This window comes from Myxine glutinosa, chromosome 4, assembly GCF_964187855.1.
Source record: "Myxine glutinosa chromosome 4, kmMyxGlut1.1, whole genome shotgun sequence".
In the NCBI taxonomy this organism is placed as follows: Eukaryota; Metazoa; Chordata; class Myxini; order Myxiniformes; family Myxinidae; genus Myxine; species Myxine glutinosa.
The window spans coordinates 217244043-217271302 of record NC_136264.1 but is presented as its reverse complement, the minus strand read 5'-3'; the positions used below and the strand labels follow the sequence as shown (position 1 = coordinate 217271302).

General features: G+C 41.3%; 1 protein-coding gene across 5 annotated transcripts in view; it reads right to left on the bottom strand.

Annotated features, from left to right (window-relative positions):
* LOC137425715 (tripartite motif-containing protein 2) overlaps positions 1-27260 on the bottom strand; it is a 190778-nt gene that overhangs the window by 13395 nt on the left and 150123 nt on the right. For 3 of the 5 annotated variants that reach the window (XM_068114427.2, XM_068114429.2, XM_068114432.2), the window contains 4 exons: positions 25370-25641; positions 18150-18330; positions 17511-17581; positions 11824-11964 (listed from right to left, as the gene is read on the bottom strand). In XM_068114427.2, coding sequence (XP_067970528.2) covers positions 11824-11964; positions 17511-17581; positions 18150-18330; positions 25370-25641 — 665 coding nt within the window. The remainder of the gene's footprint in view (positions 1-11823; positions 11965-17510; positions 17582-18149; positions 18331-25369; positions 25642-27260) is intronic. The other 2 variants (XM_068114431.2, XM_078777029.1) reach the window with 1 other exon arrangement.

The window sequence follows — 27260 nt, the reverse complement described above, 5'->3', positions numbered from 1 at the left end:
TGATAAGTAACTTTTGACTTCCGTTTCCGGTCTTGCTGGCGAGGGTTCGTTTATTCTCAGCTCTCCATGCTATCCATCGAAATCGAAGTTAAGTAATTGTTCCCATTTGTATTTTCGTTATAACTATTTATTTTATGGTGTATATATTGTCTCCCGATGAAGATTTTCGGTGCAAATCTTTCATACCTGTATTGAAAATCGTGTTAATTCGGGTCGTGTTTTGAGGCCTTGTAGTTGTACAGTGAACACTGAACAACCTTGAGGCTTTGTTTTTTCTCTCAGCGGTCCGTGTTTTTGTGATCCAATAACTTTCGTTCTCTGTTTTCCCAATCTTTTCACCCCATAGCCCTCTTCCTTGTGTAAATCACAACTCAAAAAAATCCAAAAAAAAAACATTTCCTTCTCTGTTCTCATTCGTTTATTCATTCTTATTCGTTCGTTCGTTCGTTCTTCGACCACGTGTTTCTCCCCCATTTCCCCAGATAGATTGTCAAATTTCAACTCGTTATTTTATCGTCCATGCGTTATTGTTTTGATTATAGTTACTTTTGGTTTGAATTTCCTGTAACTTGTAATTATTTAATCGTGTTCTGCTCCTCGTGTGCGGCCTTGTAGTTGTACCCCCGTCGGTGTTTGTTATCTTAATCGTGTTTTGCTTGGCTCTTAGTTTTTTTCCCTTCTACCCCGAACATAATACTCTGTCTAACGTTCTAAATCCCCACCTCCCCCCCCCCCCATCCCCAAAAACCAAACAAACAAACAAACAAAAAAAACAAAACATATTTTCCTTTCTCCACGTGTACTGTTGACTCATCCTGTATTTTCTGTCCAGGTGTGCTGTTCGCCCCACCCCCATTAACTCCTTGCCATCCACCGTTTGCCCTTCACGTGACTCGTGGTGGTCCCTCTCGGCTCTCCCCCCGTTGGTATTTTTGTGCACATAAGATTGTTCACGGTTCTGTTTAAATATTATTTAAATATGTATAACCTTTCCCCTTCAGTGTTTTACTCAGTGGTATTTTACAACACGCTGTTTTTCTTCCTATTTAAAAGGCTTCTCTCAATTTCCTCTCCAACTCATTCCACCTCAAAAAAAAGAAATTCAATATCTTATACGTCTCCCTCACTACATCGTCTAAATTCACATTCATTCCATCCCTCCTCCATCATTCTGAACCGGATTGCTAACTTGAAAATCACAACAAACCCAATTTGTTTTCAATGTTCATCTTTCATTAATCATCCACTTTCTAAACTCCCCTCTTGCCCCTCCCATCCAAATCCCTCCCCTTGCACCTACACTCCTAAACTCCCCCCTTGCCCCGCCACTCTTAAACTCCCCCCCTGCCCCTCCACTCCAGAACTCCCCCCTTGCCCTTCCACTCCTGAACTCCCCCCTTGCCCTTCCCCTCCTAAACTCCCCCATCACTCCTCCCCTTCAAAACTCCCCCACAACCCCTCCCATTCAAACCTCCCCCCATACCATTCCTCTCCAATTCTCCCTCCTCCCCCCTCCTCCTCAAAGCTGCCTCCTCCCCACTTCGTCTCCCTTCTATCTCATACCTCCACCCCCCCCCCAACCTTCTTCTTTCCTCTGCCCCCCCTCAAACAACCCCTCACTGTGCCTCATCCCTTCACCTTCAAACCTTTCATCCTCCTCATCCTTCCCTTTCTTGGAACTCTTCTGCAATCGCTGACACACTAACAACTGCTCTCCCTACCTCCCCCTCTCATCCTTCATCTTACCCTACTCCTCCCCTCCCCTGTCCTGTACCCGATGCTCCCCCTCTCTCTTCATTAACGGTATGGACCTCAAACATCCGGGGCCTTCGCTCAAACCTGACTGATCTCTCCATACAGGTTGCTTCTGACAATCCAGACTTGATCTGCTTAACAGAGACTTTCCTCCTTCAAGATGTCTCTGATTCCTTAATATCTCTTCCTGGTTACTCCCTCCTCCGGTATGATAGACCTGAGCCTCGGCCTGGTGGTGGGGTGGCTATCTTTATCAAAAACTCTCTTCCTCACTCTCCTTGCACTGCCCTCTCTCCTCCTCACCCCCAGGAGTACCTCTGGCTACGGCTTCCTCTCCGCTCCAAACCTTTTGTTCATATGTGTTCTGTACCGTCCCCCAAACAGTGATGACTCCATCTACATTTCACTGTCTGACAACATGGACCAACTTCTATCCACTCATCCCAACTCTCTCTTCCTCATATGTGGTGACTTCAATTGTCATCATGCCACCTGGTTGGGTGTGGGTTCCTCTCTCACCAGTCATGGCACCTCAGCAAAGGACTTCTGTGACTCACTGGGATTGACACAATCTGTCAATTTCCCGACCCGGATCTCAGCCAATGGAGTATCTTCACTTCTAGACTTGGTTATGACTAACTTCCCTGCTAATGTCTGCTGCTCTTCTTCTGCTCCAATCGGTTCTTCTGATCATGTGCTTGTCAAAGTGGACATCTCTCTGGCCATTCTCAGAGAGCCTCCTCAGCGTCGACGAGTCTGGCATTTCACTCAGGCCGACTGGGACGGTCTTCAAGCAGCCATCAATCGTCTGGATTGGTCTCCCATCTCCACTGCCTCTGACATCAATTCTTCCTGGGAATTCTTCCAAAGCAAACCGATCTCTCTCATGCACAGATTTATCCCATCTCGCCTTCAGTTGTCTTACCCTTCCTCCCGTCCATGGTACACTGAATCTTGTGGTGAGGCAGTTGCCCTGAAACAACTTGCCTTTGCCTCTTGGAAGGCTAATCCAACTGAAGGAAATCTCAGTTCCTTCCACCAAGCTCGGAACAAGTGTGTGTCTACCCTCAGGAGTGCCAGGAAGCACTATCTCTCCTCACTCAAGAATGAACTCTCAAACCTGTCTCCTTCCTCCAAATCCTGGTGGCGTCTGGTCAAATCCGTTTCTGGTGTTTGTTCCCCCTCCATCCCCTCCCTTACCTCAAATGGCCACACAGTTGACATCGCACGAGACAAAGCCGAATGCCTCAACTCTGTGTTTGCCTCAAAATCCTTAGTCCCAAACCCATCTCTCTCTGTTCCCACCTTTCCCAGTCGAACCAAACTGCTCCTGGACTCTGTGACCTTCTCTCCTGACAAGGTGGAGGAGTTTTTGTCAAACCTCGACTCTGATTCTGCAACTGGACCAGATGGCATCAGCCCACGGGTCCTAAAATCCTGCTCTGCCGCTCTATCTCACCCTCTCTCTGTTCTTTTCACCCTATCTTTTGCTCAAGGTCATCTGCCAGCATCCTGGAAATCAGCAAACATTACTGCTTTACACAAAAAAGGTGCAAAAACAGATCCTTGCAACTACAGACCAATCAGCCTGCTCCCAATTATCAGCAAAGTCATGGAATCCATCATTGCTTCGGATATGAAATCTTTCCTCTTCTCCAATGGCTTGATCTCTGACCATCAATTTGGTTTCAGACCAGGTCACTCTACTCTGGACATGCTGCTTCTGCTGTCTCAACAATGGATGGAGGTCCTCAATGCCAAACAGGAAATTAGAGCTGTCTCCCTTGACATATCACGGGCCTTTGATACGGTCTGGCACCCAGCTCTGCTCACCAAACTCTCCTCCTATGGTATCCATGGAAATCTCCATGCATGGCTTGCGGACTTCCTCTCTGGTCGTAGTCAACGTGTGGCCCTGAATGGATTTCTCTCCTCTCCCCTTCCTGTTCAGGCTGGAGTTCCCCAAGGAAGTGTGCTGGGCCCTGTGCTTTTTCTGGTCTTTATCAATGATCTCTCCGACTCTCTGGAAAATTCTCTCTATCTCTTTGCTGATGACTCCACTCTCTGCCGCTCCATTCCTCTTCCCTCAGATCGGCAGTCTGCAGCCTCCTCACTCTCTGAAGACCTGGACAAAATCACAGACTGGTCAAACAAGTGGAACATGTCTTTCAATCCTGACAAATCTCACTCTCTTACTATGTCTCTCCGAAAAGATCGACTGGACAACCCTCCCATCTACTTTCTCAACAATCCTCTCCAAGAAGTTCTGTCGCTCAAGCTTTTGGGTCTCACTATCTGCCATGATCTTTCTTGGGAAAACCACATTTCCAAGCTGGCCTCCAAAGCCAGTCGCCGACTGGGCATCCTCCGTCGTGCGAAGTCCTTCCTCGGCACACCTGAGCTCCTCACCACATACAAGGCTTTCATCCGCAGCTCAATGGAATACTGTTCTCCCCTCTGGGCTGGTGCTCCTGCCTCACACCTGGCTCGGCTTCACGCTGTTTGAATCCAAATTTTAATTGTCAAGACGTTTGGGTACCATTCAAATCGAGATATTTTTTCCCAATGAACTGTTCCATATCTGTCTGATCAATTTTGGCTGACTGTCTCACGAATGAAGGATGAGTTGCCTTTAGTGGTTGCAAAAGTCGAATTTGTGATACAATGGCCAGACAAGATTGGAAAAATATGTCAGATATGACTTGAGGACAGAACAGTGATTCGTCAATTGACATGAGGTGTGGGTTAGAGGTGCCGACCAATGATCACAGATCTCAGATCTCAGTCAACAGATAAAACTGTTCTGCCAACATTGGGAAAAGGCTTATGGAGGGAATCATCTAAAATTGAATAATTAATTTGATTTATTGATGAATATTGATTTTTTTAAAAAAACACCTTTAGAGGCCATTTTTCCCCGCAAGCGGGGGTTGTCCTTTTTCGGGAACCGTGGTTGTTGTTGTTTTTCGGTCCCCTTTTTGAAGCAATGTTTTACGGCCGGATGCCCTTCCTGACGCCAACCCTTTTTGCCGCCTTTTTACGACAAGCAGGGAATTACCAGTGAACTGGTCCTCAATTAGCCGACCTCGGAAGGATGACAGGCTGAGTCAACCCCCCTGGCGTTAATTCAGCGATCGACCGGGATTCGAACCCAGGATCCTCGGATCCTAAGCCGGCACCCTAGCCGCTAGCCCAACACCAGGGACTAGTAAGTCTATATATAGATATATATATATGCAGTTACCATTGTGTGATTCCCCCTTCAACAGAACGGGAGATCTGTGGATTCACCCATTTCATACTGACCCATTTGGCTCATCTGCAATACCGATCTGTGAGATTGGGTTGTGCAAAAGCCAGAGGTGAGAGAGATTCTCTGGAAATCACCGTTTGAACAGGTGGAGAGATCCTTCCTGGAAGTACGAGTGGAGCTTTATAGGAACAAGCTAGGCAACAACGCATCCAACGCTACACTTTGATAAAAGGTGGAACAAACCCTAGTAGATTTTATTTACAGTACATATAGTACAGGTGTGTACAGGTGTATTCCAAAGCACAGATCCTAGTAATTTACCTGGTACATTGAGTGAATACTGAGTGTTATTCACATACAGGCAGAATGGGGAATGGAGCCTGTAAGAATACACAAGGACAACCAGATATTCCACAAAAAGGTACTTGTGCATATTATATGTACGACCGTTATGGTGTCGAGGCTATTAGAGAGGTTGAGAATTGGTATTTGTGGACAAAGGGACATGCTAAGGAGTTTCCAAGAGATGGTACATTTGAGCGAAGTCGATTGGAGAGATTAGGTCAAGAATTGAAAGCCAGGAAGCAACAGAATTTAACAGTAGACTGGCTTGCATTCCATTATTGGGATGTGGAATCCAGAAAATGGGAACAGCAAGAACGCATAACAGACCTAGAACTTAAAATAAAAAGAATACAGGATACATTGGAGGAGATAAATGCACAACTGCCCTCGAAAATAGGAATAAAAGTGACAGTTGTCCCATCTGATTCCCATTTGTCTCCCCAAAAGGAACAGTACAGAGAATTTTTTCTTGGTTCAGGAGATAACCAAAGATCGCACTGGCAGCCCAGGGATCCAGAGATGCAGCCCACCAATACAAGTGAGCAGGTGGGCAGATCAGGCAATGACAGAAACCGATGTTACAAGTGTGGAAATATGGGACACTGGAAACGACGGTGTCCATATTCAAATAGGAAGACTAGTTCATAGGACAAACCAAGATCAAGGGTACCAGTGTTTACCGGTACCTCAGATAACGATTAGGCCTTCATTGCTGCAGATCCCAAATGACGACTGGCCTCAACAGATTAAATCATTAGACCAACATGAATAACTGCTGATGCTTCTTGTGTCTGAAAAGTTTTCGGAGCAAGAATGACTTTTACTTTTTTGCTTGTTAGCAAATTAATAATTAATTGATAAAATGCCAAAATTGGATATTTTTTTTTTTGGACCATGAATTAAAAGATCCAGAATTAGAGTTCATTCTGGAAGCCTCATATTTGCCAATTATAAATGTGGTTTTAGGGAGCATTTTGGGCAAAACAATTTTTAAAAATTTACAAAGGTGTGGAACATTGCTTTGCAAATTTTTTGGAAACCAAGTGACAAGCGTCACATGATCATCAGGTGGGAATTTTGGACTATTCTTTGGTATGATTGATAGGTCAGTGGTTGACTGACATGTAAATGGATGTATTGTCAAATTTGGATAAATTATTGTGGGAACCAAAAGGGTAATTTAAATGTGACATTATAGGGGTTTTCTAAAAATAATTTTTTGTCTATTTGTGTATTAGCATTTCTAAAATTAAAGGACAAATTTTATGAAATGGACATAAAATTGACACCCATCTTGATCTGTTAATAATGGTTACAATGCAAACAAATATACATAATGCATGGGTTTGTGTATTTTTTGTGTGTAAATGTTTGTGTTTTTGTTTTTTTGTGTGTCAATCTTACAAGATTGTTGAAACCGACAATGTGCTCGTCTGGAAATAGATAGTTTCATGTGGATGGAATCAAATATCCAGAGGATTCGTAAAATAAAATAGAAATATAATTTGATTATGAACATTATCTCTTTTGTCAAGGGAGATGGAATATAAAGATTTGATGTGCTGGGTTATGAGCAGCCATTAATTAATAGTAACATTGTGAGTAATCTTGGGATTCCATTTTTGATAGAATTTATATGAGCATAACAGCTATTTATGGATATGAGCTTCATAAAAAAATGAGGGAGTACAAAATTAGCCAAATTTGGAAGAGGTCTTACACTGACTTCCCAGAGTACTCTGCTCATGGATTTTTGACATATATAAACTTGACTTTTATCAGCATATAAATTGTGCTGTATGTATGGATGTGTCTTAGGCATAGATGATATGGGAAAATAGTAAAGAAAATCTTGCTGAATTGAACTATTGTGAGTTTTAAAACGGAATGCATTGTGAATCTTAAAACCAAGGGGCAGACATGAACGCGCTGTTACGTTATTTAACCTCAGAACGCGATGTTACGTGTACCTGCAACATATTTGTTAATCTGGCACACCTATATTGGCATACTGGTGTCAGTAGTATTCACTAGTTGCATAGAAATGGATGAGCAACAGTTAAGGGGCGTAAAACCACTTATTTGGATATTTTCTACAAAAGTAGGGGTTTCAAGAAGTGGTAGCTGCACACATGGGATTCAGCAAATTAAGTTATGGAGTTTAAACAAAGTCACTGGTAAACAGAAGGGGAATGGATAGTAAATAAATTCTTCGATGCTGGGTAAATTAAGTGAGATATTACAAAGACTTATAAGAGCTATTGTTCTTCCTTATAGCAGTGGGAGAAAAAAAATTAGATCCAACGTAATGAATCTATAAATGAATGTGATAGGCATAATATCCTCAATTTGTGTTAATTATTTGATTGTGGGTAAAGGAATTAATTTATCATAGTGGATTGTTAACAGCAGCCTGAAATGTCCTGAGAGTGTGCATCCATGTAATCAGAAATCCCAGATTTGTTTTTAAAAACAACATTTTGGTAGAGGGCTTATGTGGACGAGCACTTGCTTGGTAGATAAAAAGGTACTGCATGTTGGCAGCCACTTTTGCGGCCATTTAGGCCAAACAAATTGAGAGAAAATAGTAATTAAATAAGTAATTTACACATGGCTATTTGTAAAAGGGAAGTTGTTGAGATGGGAAACATTTTTTGAAGGTTTATTAAAGTGTTATAATATGACATTTGGCAAGGCAAACTATTGGATGGGGAAAATTAGATCTGGTTATAGAATGAATTTGTTGACCTCTTGAAAGTTAATTCTTCGAATAATTGTTTCACTAGTATTTTGAGTTCAAATTGGAAATAGTTTGGTAGAGCTTTGGTTAAAACCTTTGATTGCGGTATTTTGGAACGAATTGATAAACCATAGGAGGTTGATTAGAATAGAAACAAATATGGACCCAAAATAGGAAGATTTTAAGATGATATGAATAATACCGAGCTTAAATGATTGAATCAAGTAATGTTGCAAATGAGTACAGTAGAGTTAAGATGATGGCATAATGAAAATGTTATGAAATGCATCAGTTTTATCAGATCAGTGAACTCATATCACCATAAGTGACACTGTTAAAGAAGAAAAAAGTGAGGAGGACGATGATAATAATACATTATGCATAGTTTGCTTGTTTGCAAGATTTGTTGGGAACTAGATATTCCTGTTTGTGATTTTAATAATACACACTCATTATTAATGCATTTATTTCCTTGCAGTAGTGTTAAAATAACTGCATGAGTTTAATTTTCAAACGATATTGATTTGAAAGCAATTTTAAATGCTATTCTTAGTTTAGTAGTCAAATATATACCTGATTTGAATATTATTTGTGTGACGCATATAAATGAATATAACCTTTTGAATATTTTAAAGAAAACAACAAATGGTTGAATGTGAAACTGTTCTAAGAAATATATGATTAGTTAAAATATGGTGATTTTATGATAAGATGTACCCTATCTGATTCAGTGTGTGTGGAAAGCAGATTCAGATATGGCTGAGTAAAAGGATAAGATCAGATCACATCCCAAAAGGAGTGCTAACGGAATTCTGGGCATCTAAGTGGAACATGTCTTTCAATCCTGACAAATCTCACTCTTACGATGTCTCTCCGAAAAGACCGACTGGACAACCCTCCCATCCACTTTCTGAATAATCCTCTCCAAGAAGTTCTGTCACTCAAGCTTTTGGGTCTCACTATCTGCCATGATCTTTACTGGGAAAACCACATTTCAAATCTGGCCTCCAAAGCCAGTCGCCGACTGGGCATCCTCCGTCGTGCGAAGTCCTTCCTTGGCACACCTGAGCTCCTCACCACATACAAGGCTTTCATCCACAGCTCAATGGAATACTGCTCTCCCCTCTGGGCTGGTGCACCTGCCTCACACCTAGCTCGTCTTCACGCTGTTGAAACCAAAGCATTCAGAATCATTGGAATCTCTCGCGATGAAGCTAACTCCAAGGGCCTCTCACTCACTCACCGCAGGCAGGTTGGTGGTCTTTCCGTCTTCTACCGACTCCTCTCTGGCCTTGCCCCCCCCCCCCCCCCAGCTCTCTCTGGGCTCAGTCCAGCAAATATTCCTACAGGTCGCACAAGATCTGCCTGCAACCCTCTTATGGTTAAACTGCCAAAATCAAGACTCTCTGCTCACCTTCACTCCTTCATTCCTCTTTTCTCCCGCCTCTGGAACAAACTCCCTCACTCTCTTCAATCCCACTCCACCCTCCAGGTCTTTAAAACAGCTGTTCACCACCATCTCTTATCTTCCCCCATCCAAAACATTGATCTTTTCTATCCCCGCTAATTTCACCCCAATTCCACTTTTTTGAAATACCAACTTCTGTCCTGGAAGTCCTTGGTGTCCTTGTGTTTGATACTTCTGCCACCCCCCTCCCCCCAAGCCCTCTCCCTCCCACACATCTCCCTGCTCTTAAATGTTGTGTGCCCTCAAGTGTTTGTGTGCTTCCCCTTCTCTTGTCTTCCGCTCCCTCTTTTTATATATTTTGTTTGTCTGGTTGATTTGTTTGTGAAATAAATGTCAGCTCTTTCACGAGCCTCGATTCAGTATACAAAAAAAAAAAATTGGGAAGAAGTTCGAGAAAGAAAATTTGTGGCTAAAATGAAGTTAATCTTGGCATACACCCTCCTTCTCAAAGAATGATGAAGACATTCTCCTTTGTAACTTGGAGATGGATGCTTACCTTCACCAAGGGAAATTTTTGTGACCATTTGTCTGGATCACACTGCAACATATGGAAGAAAAGGCGATCACTTACTTTTGTTCGAATGCCTCGAACATTCATCACGTCAGCAATTGCAGGACGACGACATTTTACCTGCAACTTCTACGGGAGGCGGTGACGTTTGTCATTACTTCACCAACTTCCGGGGAGCTAGCATGGAGCTGCAAGCGAACGGCTGTGCCTTTTCCTCCATAACAGCTGTGCACGATTCTGCTGGTTGCTCCTGGTATGGACCATGGACAACTTGAACGCCATGGTCCCAACATCGTTGCGGATGCATCTGGCATCCCTGTTCCACATCTTGCTGGCCAATCAACATCACATCAAGACTTGCTCCATACTCATGATGAGTGAGGAGGCAAGTCGATTACAAATGGACGAAGGCTTTGTTCAAATCTACTATGATTCACAGCAAGAGTGGCAAGGATGATACATGCAGAGCAGAGTCAGTTAATGACTCCGCCCTGCTATCACAACAGCGGGTAATCCTACGCGAAATAGTGTAGGTGCTATGAAGACATCAGAAGAAAATGTTTCATACTTGAATTTCAAACAGGAGTGATCAGCCTCTTCTTTTCTTTTCAAACAAAAAGTCAATATTTGTTTTGAAGCAAAACGTATTGCCAAATGTTCCAGATGCTTTATTATTTTAAATGGTGAACTGAAATCGTTGTGGTAAAGGTGAAGGGTTGTATGCTTTATGCAAATGAATTGAATTGCATTATCAATATGGAAAGAGTCAAAGAATAAAGAAATGTTTTGTGATTAGATTCTTCCAGGATGACGGTGTATGCCTTAGGAAATTGAATTACCAAGTTTGTGGTTTGAATATTTAATAAGTTGATGTTTAGATTCATGGTTAATATAAACAAAAAGAAAAAATGAGGGATTGTGGAAGAATAGATAAATATATAAGTCATATTTGTTAGGGTGGTTGGATTGTACTGCAATGTAAAGGATCCTCAAATCATGCAAGGAGGGGGTGCCATGAGCTTGGAGCAAGCGGTCGGCCATCTGGGGAATAACCGTGTGACCTTGGACAATGCAAGTGGAGGTAGAATGTTCACTTGGCTCAGAGTTAATTGTTCCAGATGTCCGAATGGCGCCGGGAAGGCTGGCGTTAAAGTGACCTTTGCATTCCACTGGAACGAGATCAAAGGACAGGGTTCTATTAACCAAGAACTGATCGAGAAACGAGGAGGACTGGACTGAGAATCGTCGAAGGAAGCAAGAGAGAGGGAGAGAGAGCTGAACGTCGCGTCATGTGGTTATTTGATTGTAAAGTATAACTGTATCTTCGTATAACCATGCGTTAAAAGAGATTAATAAATCTAAGTTTAAACTGAGTGAGTTTCCATGTGTTTCATTGAGTGTCCAAAGAGGTCATAAACAAAGTTCTTTGACACCTCAATGAACATGCTGTTCATGTCATGCATCATGTAAAACCTCTCATGGCAGTTTTCTGGCATTTGAGGCATCACATTCTCATGGTGCATGAAACACACACAATATTTTCTCTGTTATGTGAATACATTGGTGTAAAAATGTAAATAGAGTGCTTATTTGTTTCAATAATTCTTTTCTGTACAATCTATACTAACCATGGAAACATTCCCAGTTTATCTCATTACAGCTGCTGCATCTACATGCTTTAGCAAAGGCAGTGTACAGGTATGATCAGTGAAAGCTGAGTGACTGAGCATGTAAATTGACAATTATGGTACCTGAATACGGCTGTTTCCCCAGTCAGCTACAATAATGTTGTCCAAGGAGTCCACAGCCACACCTGTAGGTGCATTGAACTGTCCATTACCTTCACCGTTCGAGCCAAACTTGAACAGGAACTCTCCATCAGATGTAAACACCTGTGAAAATTTACATCACACATTATTTCACTAATTTTAATCAATCGATCTTATCAGATGTTCATTGTTGGGAGCAAGTAACAAGATTGCTGTTTCATTTGATATAAGCAACATTAGTTATTTGTAACACCAATCTATAACAATAAAAGGCTGTGTGTGCATGTGTGTGTGTGTATGTGTGCATGTGCGTGTGCGTGCATGTGTGTATATGTGCGTGTATGTGTGTATGTGTGTGTGTGTGTGTGTGTGTGTGTATGTGTGTGTGTATGTGTGTGTGTATATGTGTGTGTGTGTGTGTGTGTATGTGTGTGTATGTGTGTATGTGTGCGTGTATATGTGTGTATATGTGTGTATATGTGTGTGTATGTGTGTATATGTGTGTGTGTGTGTGTGTGTGTGTGTGTGTGTGTGTGTGTGTGTGTGTGTGTGTGTGTGTGTATGTGTGTGTATATGTGTAAGTGTATGTGTGTGTGTGTGTATGTGTGTGTGTGTGTGTGTATATGTGTATGTGTGTATGTGGGTGTGTGTGTATATGTGTGTATGTGTGTGTGTGTGTCTGTGTGTGTATATGTGTATGTATGTGTGTGTATATGTGTGTGTATGTGTGTGTGTGTGTGTGTGTGTGTGTGTGTGTGTGTGTGTGTGTGTGTGTGTGCATGTGTGTGTATGTGTATATGTGTGTGTATGTGTGTATGTGTATATGTGTGCATGTGTATGTATATGTGTGTGTGTGTGTGTGTGTGTGTGTATGTGTGTGTATGTATGTATGTATGTATGTGTGTATGTATGTGTGTATGTATGTGTGTATGTATGTGTGTCTGTATGTGTGTATGTATGTGTGTATGTATGTGTGTATGTATGTGTGCATGTGTGTTTGTATGTGTATGTATGTATGTGTGTGTGCATGTGTGTATGTGTGTGTGTAGGTGTGTGGGCACGTGTGTATGTGTGTGGGTGTGTGGATGTGTGTATGTGTGTATGTGTGTGTACAGTCACTTGAAAAGGTAAGTACACCCCATGTAAAGTTTTGACTTTTTCAACATATTTCAACATACAGCTATTTGATCTTCATTTCAACAATATTGACAGATAAAGGTGATATAATATAACAAATATCATGAAACATTTACATTTTGTAGTCCATTGTATAATTTAAATAAACATAAATGCAAATTTCGCATGTAGAAAAAGTAAGTACACCCTTGGCTCTAATAGGTGGTATTGCCCCCTTTGGCAGAAACAACATCAAGTAGGCATTTCTTATAACTGTCTACCAGTCTCTGACATCGACTGGGAGAAATTTTTGCCCACTCCTCCATGCAGAATTATTTCAGCTGTGCGATGTTTGAGGGGTCTTGCGTGCACAGCTCGTTTCAAATCCCCCACAACATCTCGATGGGATTTAGATCCGGGCTTTGACTTGGCCATTCCAGAACCCTCCATTTCTTTCCTTTCAACCATTCCTTGGTGGATTTACTGGTATGTTTAGGGTCATTGTCATGTTGCAAGGTCCACCCTTGGTTGAGCTTCAACTTTCCGACAGATGGCCTCACATTATCCTCAAGCACCCTCTGGTACAATGAAGAATTAATAGTGGATTATAAGATGATGAGCTGCCCAGGCCCTGATGCAGCAAAGCTGCCCCCAAACCATAATATTTCCACCACCATGCTTTACAGTTGGTATCAGGTTCTTGTGGTCAAATGCTGTCTTTGGTTTTCGCCAAACATGTCTTCTGGAACTGTGGCCAAATAGCTCTACCTTTGACTCATCTATCCAGAGCACATTGTTCCAGCAGTGCTGGTCTTTGCCTCGGTGTTCATTGGCAAACTTTAGTCTTGCCCTGATCTTCTTTCTGGACAGCAAAGGTTTCCTCCTGGCACACCTCCCAGGTAGATCAAATTTGTGCAATCTCTTTCTAATGGCAGACTCGTGCACTTTGACAACAGTGGCAAGAGCTACCTGTAGGTCCCGTGATGACATTCTGGGGTTCTTAGAGACTTCTTTCAGCATCTTGCGGTCTGCTCTCGGGCTGAACTTGCTGGGGTGGCCTGGCCTGAACAAGTTGGCAGTTGTTTGGAATCTTCTCCACTTGTAGATGATCTTCCGGACAGTCAAATGATTGATTTCAAATTGTTTGGAGATCTTTTTAAATCCCTTCCCAGACTCGTAGGCATCTATAACCTTCTTTCTGAAGGCCTCAGAGAGCTCTTTTGATCTAGGCATGGTGACGCCGCACACTTCAACAACAAAGAGCAAACCAAACTAAATGTCTGAGGTTTAAATAAGACAGGTTCCTCCAAGATCCTCTCTAACGATAGCACCTGAACCTGAGCTGGTGCACCTGATTCTAATTTTAGGTATTTGAAGTAGTGATAAATGTAGGGGTGTACTTACTTTTTCCACATGCGAAATTTGCATTTATGTTTATTTAAATTATACAATGGACTACAAAATGTAAATGAATGAATGAATGAATGATCGTTTTAAGGCCATTTTCCCCACTAGAGCAGGGGTTGGCATCTGACACGATGGCATCTGACATCTGACACGGTTGGCATCATCCCCCACAGCAAAATGTAAATGTTTCATGATATTTGTTATATTATATCACCTTTATCTGTCAATATTGTTGAAATGAAGATCAAATAGCTGTATGTTGAAATATGTTGAAAAAGTCAAAACTTTACATGGGGTGTACTTACTTTTTCCACATGCGAAATTTGCATTTATGTTTATTTAAATAATACAATTAACTACAAAATGTAAATGTTTCACGATATTTCTTATATTATATCACCTTTATCTATCAATATTGTTGAAATGAAGATCAAATAGCTGTATGTTGAAATATGTTGAAAAAGTCAAAACTTTACATGGGGTGTACTTACTTTTTCACGTGACTGTATATGTGTGCATGTGCAATTTCACTTTAGCTCTCCAGAGATTGTTAAATGGAATTTTATGTCTAATTTCACTTTGGGCTCTCCAGACATTGTTAAATGGAATTGATCACAGCTATTTTCCTATTCAATCTCCAGATGCTGCGTGACATCATCACCTGGCACCGAAGGGGGCCCGGTGACGAGACGCACTGAAAGGGAGTACTCAGTTTTCACTCTGGTTGTTTTGTTGTTGTGCACTCACCTTTCCTATGCCATCTCTCGGCGCTGCATAACGTCATTGCCGGGCACCGAAGGTGGCTCGGAAATGAAGCACGCTGAAAGGGAGTACTCAGTTTCCACTCTGGTTGTTTGTTTGTTTTTTTGTTTTCTTGTTTGTTACTTGCCGGAAATGGTTGGTTGGTTTGTCTGTCTGTCTGTCTGTCTATCTGTCTATCTGTTTGTGCGCAGTACTACGTCTACATCGTTGCACATAGCAACTGTGCCCAGTCTGGAATAGACTGTGCCCAATTTTTAACTCTCTCGGCCCAAGGCCTCCATTATGACATCATAATTTGACAAGTACAATACTTCATTCAATCAAGATGCAATTTCTTGAGCGCCATGTCGGCATAAACTGGGAGAAAAAAAAAATAATGATGACGTCATCGGTCACGTGGTTCGGCCACCATCTTGCAGAAAACCGAAAAACTTTGCACCTCTATATCTCCAAAAGTGCTGAACAGAAAAAATTGAGACATGGCTCATTGTAAATAACTCTCCATGGGGAATAAAATATGTTAATGATGATGTCATAGGTGCCTCCATTATGACGTCATAATTCGACAAGTGATCCACCACGCGGTAACTCGGGTTGTCCCGTGATTTTTAATCGTGTTTACGTGTTTCCTTCATTGTCTAAACTACCAAGTCAACAGTTAAAAGTATTTTGAGCCGATAGGCGTTACGGCCTTGGCAAGATCGATGGAGACAGCGATCTGTTAGCTTATACACCACCCAAATAGCTATGTGGAATTCTCTCGTGGAGGGATTAAACCCACGTCGTTTGAACTTTGGCAGAGGTCATTATTTACTTTTAATGATGTTCATATACGAATCAAAAAGAAGATAATTGGTTTTGGGTCATCTTTTCCGCACATCTCGTGGGATTGTGCGCTGGAGAGACGACCGTGATGGCGGGGAGTGGTTGGCAAAATTTAAAAAGCCCAATCCGGCAAATCAAGGCACTCTGACCGATTTTTCATTTGTTTGTTTGTTTGTCCGGGCGATATCTCGGCCATCATTTGAGCTAGGAAGCTGAAATTTGGGCACAATAGTGAGTAAGTACTTTGTCAAAAACGTATTTTTTGTTTTTTGATCAATCAATTAATCATTCAATTATTCAATTAACAACTAATTTTCTTTTTTTTAGTTATAGATTCGGATGCAATGGTGGTGGTTTATGTGTTCTATTAGCCAATTGATTAACTATTCATTTGTTATGATTATTATTTATTTATTTTCATTATTAATCTTTTACTTATTTTCTTTCACATCTGGCCAATATCTCAGGCACCTTTTGAGCTTGGAAGCTGATATTCGGACATGACAGTGACCAAGTGATGTGGCTATAAAGGATATTTTTGATTTATTGATTAATCAATTAATCATTTATTATTTATTGATCAATTAATTATTTAATTTTTGATTAATTAATTTTCAAAAACTTACAGCTTCGGATGAAACACTGGTGGTTGGTTGAGGTATGCTATTAGCCAATTGATTAGGAAATTATTTTACGATTTCTGTTTATTGATTTTAATTATGCAATAAATCAATCAATTATTGTGCACCTGTCCCTCCCAATACCATCTCTATGTGCTGCATGGCGGTATCGCCAGGTGCCTAAGATGCCCCGGCAATACCGTGCTGGAGGATATTTATTTATTTGGCAGGGGGTGATGTACTGAGAAATAAAACAAGTACAGATACATTCAAATTTCACTTTGAGATTCACAGCGACGTCCTTGGCAGTTGCGTTTGATGTGAGCGGAGTGTTGGCTGTTCTCACAGTCGGTTTGACGTTATTTATTGTGCATCAAATTGTGGTGTATTTGCTTCCCTTCTTTTCATATTTATGCTGTGGGTATTGGGTCTGTGAAGAATCACAAAATCAGACATTTCTTGTCAATCGCTCAAGCGGTTGCAGAGAAAGATTTAAAGGCAAATATCGGTGAAAAAGTGATGGCAAAAGAAAAAAAAATGTAATGGTCTCGGCTGACGTTCCACAACATTGTCATGGATGGTTGTGGACGCCTATTACTAGTTTATATTTTCTTTACAATCTGACCTAACCTTGACTTTGCTTTGTATTCGTTTTTTTCCGTGTCAGATTCAGTTTTCCATGTCATCGATTCTGTGAATTGCATCGGTTTTCCACTACTCTATAGATGTTCTTAGGCAGTCTTATACTTACATACCTGAAAATCAAATCACTTCTGAGCTAAAACTTAGTTTTGTAAATATTCCAATGCACAGAAGAAGAAAGTACACAATATAGATAATATACAATATTGCCGAAGAATTGGGTCATCATGAAGTATTTGTGATGCACCTGAACAATAATTATTAGCATCAACGGAGAAAAAGCCTATTCACACTTGCCTTCACAGAGTGGTTATGGAAATCTGTCACAATTATGTCATTGTTCCTGTTCACTGCCACAAAATGAGGCCCTGTGGAAAGACCAATGAAAAATAAGGTGACCATCTATCTGTCCATGTCATCTAAATTTGCCCTAAACATGTGCACTTGAAATATCATGCCGTGGCACAGTTTCCCATATGCCCCAAATTATCACTGGCCATTTCCAAATATGGCCAAGTACAGAAATATGTTGCAGTATTTTTGGGTTCCAATGACGTGGATACCATAGTTTGTAAAAACTGTCAAACTAAATCAAAAATATGCCGAATCCTGTAGCACTTCACTGAAGTGTATCAATAGGAATTAGCACCTGGAACAATTTTTCAAACTTCAATATTCAGTTCTAATTGAGAATCAGGTGCCTCAGTCTCAAATATCAATCCCTCAGAAAATAGGGAAAATGTTTTATTTTTAAGAAAAAAAAAAATACAACTTTCCAGGCATTATGTTGGTAAATAAGGTTATACAACAACCAACAAAGCAAAAGAGCCTTGGCATACTATATCACAGTATAGAGGAGGCAAAAAAGGCCAAGTAGGAAGCAAATTGCAGGAAGTGCAATGACCAAGAAAGAACAGAGGTGGTGTGGGACATTACCATCAAGAGTACCTGCAAACTGCTTGTCCCCATTACCCCGCGACCCAAAGCGGGTAACCAGCTTGCCACCAGGCTGGAACACTGATACGCAGCAAGCCTTGTTGTCCACAACAATAACGTGCCCATTATGGTCAACTGCTACACCCTTTGGGCCCAGAAGTTTCCCAGCACCCAACTTGCTCTATGGACACAGACACACATGGGTAAAATTGGAGAAGAAAATAAGCCAATTCAGCATCAAATGAAATTCATATAGTGAAGCAGGGCAAATAGTATAGTTACACGTAGAAAAACAATACATTTAATGTATACACTGAAAAAGTGAGTCTGAGTTGCCAGGACCTCGGCCTGAAGGAACAGCCTGGAGGGGTCGAAAGTGAAGCATAATGTTTCCTAGTGATCCTTCTTCCCCCAATGAATGAAATTCCTATAAAATCTCTGCAACACCAAGGAATCGACTTTCATCCAGGAAAAGCTGACAGCTGTTAAAAAGTAAAAATGTCATTTTGACGTTTGCTCTTCTGTTGTGACTTTAGCCTCCATGGGTTCAAAATATGGAGTGCATTGCAGAAAGCATCTCATGGTGCTTACAACCCTTTGTGATCATTTTCAACTTTTTCGGAAATAAATAAATTAATTCTTTCCATATTTCCCAATCTAAATATTGTAGAACAAAAATATACAAAGTCATACTTCCAGAACTTGGTGAACTCACGGGGATAAATCAAAAATAGGGGCAATACCCCTGGGTGCTCAACTGTTTTTTTTTTGTTTTTTTGGGGGTTTTTTTGTATACAAGATCGAGGCTCGTGAAGGAGCGAACATTTATCACACAGAAAGACAAACCGACAAACCGACACATAACCGACGAGACATCGAGAGAACTGTGGGAGGGAGAGGGCTTTGGGGGGGAGGCATGGGAAAGGGGGTGGGAGAGGCAAAAAACATATGGACACTGCCAGACTACCAGGAAAGAAGTTGGAATTACAAACAAGGTGGATCTGGGGTGAATTAGTGGGGGTAGAAAAGATCAAGGTTTTGGGTGGGGGTAGAAAAGATCAAGGTTTTGGATGGGGGAAGATAAGAGATGGTGGTGAACAGCTGTTTTAAAGACCTGGAGGGAGGAGTGGGATTGAAGGGAGTGTGGGAGTTTGTACCAGAGGCGGGAGAAAAGAGGTATGAAGGAGTGAAGGTGAGCAGAGAGCCGAGATTTTGGCAGTTTAACCATCAGAGGCTTGCTGGCAGATCTTGTGCGACCTGTAGGAATATTTGGGGGACAGAGCACAGAGAGAGCTGGGGGAGCAAGGCCGGAGAGGAGTCGGTAGAAGACAGAAAGACCACCTACCTGTCTGCGGTGAGTGAGTAAAAGGCCCTCAGAGATAGCTTCATCGCGGGAGATTCCAATGATTCTGAAAGCTTTGGTTTCAACAGCGTGAAGCCGAGCTAGGTGTGAGGCAGGAGCACCAGCCCATAGGGGAGAACAGTATTCCATTGAGCTGCGGATGAAAGCCTTGTATGTGGTGAGGAGCTCAGGTGTGCCTAGGAAGGACTTCGCACGACGGAGGATGCCCAGTCGGCGACTGGCTTTGCAGGCCAGCTTGGAAATGTGGTTTTCCCAAGAAAGATCATGGCAGATAGTGAGACCCAAAAGCTTGAGCGACAGAACTTCTTGGAGAGGATTGTTGAGAAAGTAGATGGGAGGGTTGTCCAGTCGATCTTTTCGGAGAGACATAGTAAGAGTGTGAGATTTGTCAGGATTGAAAGACATGTTCCACTTGTTTGACCAGTCTGTGATTTTGTCCAGGTCTTCAGAGAGTGAGGAGGCTGCAGACTGCCGATCTGAGGGAAGAGGAATGGAGCGGCAGAGAGTGGAGTCATCAGCAAAGAGATAGAGAGGATTTTCCAGAGAGTCGGAGAGATCATTGATAAAGACCAGAAAAAGCACAGGGCCCAGCACACTGCCTTGGGGAACTCCAGCCTGAACAGGAAGGGGAGATGAGAGAAATCCATTCAGGGCCACACGTTGACTACGACCAGAGAGGAAGTCCGCAAGCCATGCATGGAGATTTCCATGGATACCATAGGAGTAGAGTTTGGTGAGCAGAGCTGGGTGCCAGACCGTATCGAAGGCACGTGATATGTCGAGGGAGACAGCTCTGATTTCCTGTTTGGCATTGAGGACCTCCATCCATTGTTGAGACAGGAGAAGCAGCATGTCCAGAGTAGAGTGACCTGGTCTGAATCCAAATTGATGATCAGAGATCAAGCCATTGGAGAAGAGGAAAGATTTCATATCCGAAGCAATGATGGATGCAATGATGGATTCCATGACTTTGCTGATAATTGGGAGCAGGCTGATTGGTCTGTAGTTAAAAGGATCTGTTTTTGCACCTTTTTTGTGTAAAGCGGTAATGTTTGCTGATTTCCAGGATGCTGGCAGATGACCTTGAGCAAAAGATAGGGTGAAAAGAACAGAGAGAGGGTGAGATAGAGCGGCTAAAGGTATTTTAAACCTACTAAAGGTTTAAACCTACTAAAAATACCTACTAAAGGTATTTTAAACAGTATCACTGTATTTTAAAACAATTTCAATGGTTGCTAGGAGATAGGGCAGCATGTACAATCATACTAATGTAATCATAAGACTTTAAACAAACAAACAAAAAAATAACTACTATGGGGGCAACCTCCTCCTTTCTCTCCACCCTCCGCCCGTAGACCCCCTTATACCCCGTCTTTTCTAATGTCGTGAACAAACTTTGGTACATCACGGATGATGAAGGTTTTGGTCAAGTTTCATCAAAATAGTGTGTAATCTCAGAGGAAAAAGCAATTTCCTATTTTGGGGGGTCAAAACTGGATCCACTTTGACCCCTGGTGGACCCCCTTAAGTCCCAATATTTTAATGGGATGAACAAACTTTAGTCACAACCAAACAAATATCATTTGTGCTAAGTTTGGTCACTATCCCTTCAGCTGTTTCAGAGAAGAAGTTGCAAGTGTTGCCGGACTGACGACGTGCCATCGCATAAGCTCCTCGGAACTACATTCCAGGTGAGATAAAAAAGAATGAAATAACAATAAGGCAAAGGCTTGAAAGAATGAATAACAAATCAATGAGTGAGAAAGAAACTAATTCAATAATATAAGATAAAATTTTGTTTGTAAGCAGATTTAAACCGACCCACAAATGACTGTGCCTTCACTCTTCCATGAATACTATTCCAAAGACGAGGCCCATAGTAACGTAATGTATGAATAGAGTTTGATGGTGCGAGTCATCGCTTTCGCCGAATCCATTCCCTTCGCTGGCTTGCTTACCAAGCATTGTGCAATGGCTGCATAAGTAGAAATGGGTTGTCAGCAGGTGAGCTGGTGCCATGAAGGGAAAATCTGCACAGAGTAGTGATTAAAGTTATAGAGGTGTGTGCTATCCTGCTCCATCTTTCTATTCCTATGAGTATCGTTGGCTGCAGGTGCAGTAAATGCAACCTGAATTTTAATGGAGTATAATGTGCGAGTAAAAGGTAAAAACAAGTTGTGTTGTGATCCATTGAAATGAGTGTAGATATCATGGACTGCTGTAAAGTAAGATGAAAAGACTTGTGGAAGAAGTTTGTTAATATGCTTGTACATAAATATCCCTGTATGTAATTTATTAATGTCAAAAAGTGTCAATGTGTTGAGTTTGGTAAAAAGAGGTGCAGTATGGTCATGTGGATGAGAGAGGGCTTTTATAATGAATCCTTATGGTGCGCTTTTAGATCATTGAGAGCGAGTGTCGTTTATTTTTACTAGAGCGTGCCCAGACAATGTTACAATAATTCAGGTAGGGGAGAATTGGGGTGTTTTAGAGGGAGAATAAAATACAGGAAGGAAGATACAAAGTTTAGACAATAAACCGTATTTCGAGAAATAACCGTAGCAATTGATAAAATATGATTCGTCTAGCTAAGTTTGTCATCTGAGAAAGCACCGAAAAATGTTGTTGAATGAACAGTAATGGGTTCATTGTCATTGTAAACAGATGAAATATAGCGTCAGACAGAGGTTTGGTGGATTTGCGCTGTTCGCACATACACTTGTTCTAATTGGAATTTATAAAGAGTTTGTTGGATTTAAACCAGGATGAAACCTTAATAAGCTCACTATTACGAATATTGATCAGAATGACAACTAGGATTGGAATAGATGATAGTTGGTTGTAGCATCAGCAAAAAGAAAAAAAGATAATAAAGAAGAACAAGTATGTTGATCATCAACATATGTGAGAAAACGAAGAGGCCCAAGTATAAATCCCAAGAACACAGGAAAGGTATAAAACAAATTTCTAGAATGTTGAAAATTCCTAAGAGCATAGTGAGCTCCATCATCAGGAAATGGAAGGTGTATGGAACTACCCAGACTCTTCCTAGAGCTGGCCGTCCGACCAAACTGCACAACCGGGCAAGAAGAACCTTGGTCAGGGAAGTGACGAAGAACCCAATGACCACTCTGACAGAACTACAGAGTTCCTTGGCTGAGATGGGACAACCTAGTCAGGTTCACTCTGTTTTTTCGTTCAAAATCATGGTAGATTAACAAACCTATACATTTTTGGAAACGTTATTACATGGAAAATCTGAAAATCAATGTTTACATTTGCCAATTCCGACCAATTCGATTCGACCAATTCGACCAATCGACCAATTCCATTCGACCAATTCGACCATTCGACCATTCGACCAATCGCTTCGATCGACCATTCGACCATTTCGATTCGATTCGATTCATCGAATTCGATTCGATCGACCATTCGACCAATTCGATTTGCCAATCAATTTGACCGACCTTTGCTTGTGTGGAACGGACTGTGAAAACGATGCGGACTATATTGTCGGATACGACACACAGGACAGTGATGACGAACTCTAAATGGCATATTCTGTAATCGTGTATGTTTGATGCCATTGACTGCCTCTGTATATTTTGTCATTGACTGCCTGTGTAGATGTGAAGTTATACTGACTGCATGTGTATATATATGATTTTGCTGACTGCCTGTGTATGTTTGGTGATATGAATTATTGTGACACATTTTGATGTTATTAACTGCCTGTACAAAATGATAACATGTATTTGATTATGCAACTTATCGCGAATATAAAGACAGTATTTTGCAATTCAAAACCTTTGATTCATGTCTTACCATTCCCCATAGCACTAATTTGATACTTTCATTGGATTCCTTGTCCCTGAAAATATAGGTTTAGTATATTTTAAAAAGTTTTTAGGGTAATTAGAGGCATAAATAGAACAAAATATGTATTTTACAGTGGCCATTTTGAAAATCCAAAATGGCCGCCATACAGGTATCTCTCCAAATGTAAACATTGATTTTTAGTTTCCTTTTGCTATAACCTTTCCAAAAATGTATAGGTTTGCTAATCTACCATGATTTTGAACGAAATATAATTTATTGACATAGTGAACCTGACTAACCTGCCGAACGGACAAGCGTCTCTGCAGCACTCCACAAATCTAAGCTTCATGGGAGAGTGGCTGGACAGAAGCTGCTCCTGAGAAGAAGGCACATGACAACACACCTGGACTTTGTAAAAAGGCACGTAAAAGACTGAGCGTATGAGGCAAAATATTCTGTGGTCTGATGAGACAAAAATTGAAGTCTTTGGCTTGAATGCAAAGCGAGGAAGGAAAAGGCAGACGTGCAAGACCAAAAAGGAGGTGGCAGAAACTAGAGAGACCACCGATCTCTTTGTGATGCAAGAGTAACAAGCCCAGAGACTCACCTTCGTTGCGTGAGATTCCAATGATTTCGTAAGCCTTGTTTTCCATGGCATCAAGAATTACAATGCCGAAGGAAGAGGCACCAGCGAAAAGGGGACAGAAGTACTCCATAGAGGTGCAAACTAAGGCCATTGCGAGCTTGGAAAAGTTCAGATGTGACAAAACAACTGCACGACAGAGGATGCCGAAAACAAACTTTCAAAATGACGGCAAGTGCGAGATATATCAGGATTGAAAGACATATTTGAAGTTTTGGACCAGCTCGTGTTTCTATCAACATCTGCCGAGAGGAATGAGGCTGCTACATCCCTCTGAAGAACGACGTATGTTATGGCAAAGGGTGGTGGCATCAGGAAAGAGATAGAGGATTTTCCATCTAATTGAAGGATAGTTGATTGAAATGAGGAACATGGGTGGACCCAAGACTCTGCCTTGGGGCACCCCAGCCTCAACAGGGCATCACCACACCCAATCATTCATGTTAACGTTGGAACTATTAATCGGGCACTGGACATTTGAGTAACAATCTCAGGTTTCTTCATAAAATGCAAATCTGAGGAATGACATTTTGATTAAATCAATTCACTTTTTCAAATTAAAATGTTCAACATTTTGTCAATTGTATGTACATACAGCATATTAATTCCAATGACGAATTACAAAAAGAATAATGTTTTGACAAAGTTTTATTGAGAGTAATACATTATTGTTGATGAGGTATGTTTTTAACTGTATGGTTTTGTGTTCATTAACTTGAACCCTCCAATCAAACGTCCTTCACAAACTCAAATGACCAATTTCCTTCCTTTTTTTTCTGCCGTTGTGTCGTCAGAATAACTCTTATCGTCTTCTTCCACGTATGAGCTAGAACTACATGCTTCCACTCTTTCAGTGCACACATCACTCCCATCCTTACGCAACTGCACTTGTGTGCAGCATATTAACTGGCCAATGTTAACGTTTATAACTCTTGTTTTAACAGATAATAATGGAATGTCTCCAATGACAACAATAATGTTTTTGCATCAATCAGACCACGTTGTTCATGTATTTTGAAAAATACAAACATAATTAAACTCAACCCCTAAAACAATCTCTAAAATCTGGTATTGATCATATATTTACGACTTTTTTCTACACAACGAATAAACACTCTCTTCCACGAGATACACGTACATTACATCCTGGGACACTCATGTATACTCTTAAAACCTCATTCTAGGATGGTTAAAGAGCTATGCATAAATGTACAACCCCCTTCCTCCTTTTGTCAACAGCGTAAAGCACCTCGCGATGCTTTAACCATAAAAAGGCTCTTCAGGAAGAGCATTTTATTTCCCTCCTCAAAAGGTGATGGATTTGGGGATGAGGGACGGGAATAAATGAGCAATAGCAAAAGGAAGTTGTGGATAAGAGTGTGGAGGTAAACCTACCTTGAATTTTCCATCAGAGCTAAAGATGCTGACCCACTTGTTGTCATAGTCTGCCACAAAGATGTCTCCACTAGGGTGCACGGCCACGCCTGTGGGGCGCTGAAGTTGCCCCGGTGACCGGCCGCGCATCCCGAAGCGTGCTCGGAAAGAGCCGTCATTCGCGAAGATCTGCAGGCACTGATTATTGCTGTCGGCGACCATGATGCGGCCGGACGATGAAGTGGCGACCCCCTGCACATTGGTGAATTCGCCCTTGTTACGACCTTTAATACCTGTAGATATGAACCCCGCAGAATGCCACAAAATATGAAGAATGGCAATTTGATATCCAACATTCTGGTACAATTTTTCAGTTTCTCTTTTTTCATGAACTTTCTAGACTGGTTGTACAGGCATTTACAGCACTTGATAATCACAAAGGCACATGCACAAAAAAACAATTACTTATAAAATATGTTTATGTTCGACATCGAAAAAACATATAACGAATAAAATTCGAGCATAATATATTTCCTTACCACCTGTTCAAATAAATCAGACAGGCCTGCCCTTAATCAAAGGTTTCAGTCGTAATGCTGAAAAGTCAGATTTTCTATAACGTGAAGACTAATCAGTCACATCACATTGTCTAACACAACACAATGTCGAATTTATTGATCTTCATAAACTTCTCAGGCACAGTAAACAAGGGCCAATGTCATTTGGAGAGGGAGTAGGCTCATGGGGTATTGAAGTGAGGGGTACAAGTGCACACAAATACCATCCATTACAACACCACACCACAATATATAATCCTTTCAATCAAATTATCAAAATTACTTTTCAAGCCATTCACTCTTGTTACCACCACTAACAATCCCGGCAGACAGTTCCATACATCTATTTCCCTTTCAATAAAAAAGAAAATAAATAAATCGGTCTCATGTCTTGACTTGCCTATTTATTGAACCATATAAATATATATATACACACAGGTTGAACCCCCTAACTTGACTGGGAAGCAAGGCACAGATTGAGTCTCACCCCAGCAATTGCTGCACAACCTGTTGGCAACAAGTGCAGCCTGCCACGCTGACACATTGTCTCTGCCCTGCTCCTCGACAATTAGGAGGGGTGTATATTAATGGCTTAGATTGGTCACAAATAAACAATTTGCAGTACGTTGTCCTGATGAGCCCATAACAAGGGCGAAATCTAGATCGACATCTCTGCCTTTGTCTATTTGTGAGATTATTGAGCTTTAATCTCAGTCTGCAAAGACTTGAGTACCACGCAGATGCCTCCTAGTTTAGAGGTGATGTGTTGGTATAATTTATGTGCATGATGTCAGTGTCATGTCATAGAGTTAGTGTGCAATCTTTTAATTTTTTTTAAATATTTTTATTTTTTTTGGTATACAGAATCGAGGCTCGTGAAAGAGCTAACCTTTATCACACAAACAAATCAAACAGACAAACAAGGTGTATAAAAAGGGGAGCGGTAGACAAGATGGGGAGAGAAGGGGAAGCACACAAACACAACATTTGAGAGCAGGGACATCGGAAGATGAGTGGGAGGGAGAGGGCTTGGGGGGAGGAGGCGTAGGAAGGGGGAGTGGGGGAGAAGTATAAAACACAAGGACACCAAGGACTTCCAGGAAAGAAGTTGGTATTTCAAAAAAGTGGATTTGGCGTGAAATTAGCGGGGGTGGAAAAGATCAAGGTTTTGAATATATATATATATATATATATATATATATATATAACACCTTTAGAAGAGGCCATTTTTCCCCGCAAAGCGGGGGGTTGGCCTTTTTTGGCGACCGTGGTTGTTGTTGTTTTTTTTTTTGGTCCCCTTTTTGAAGCAATGTTTTATGGCCGGATGCCCTTCCTGCCGCCAACCCTGTTTGTCG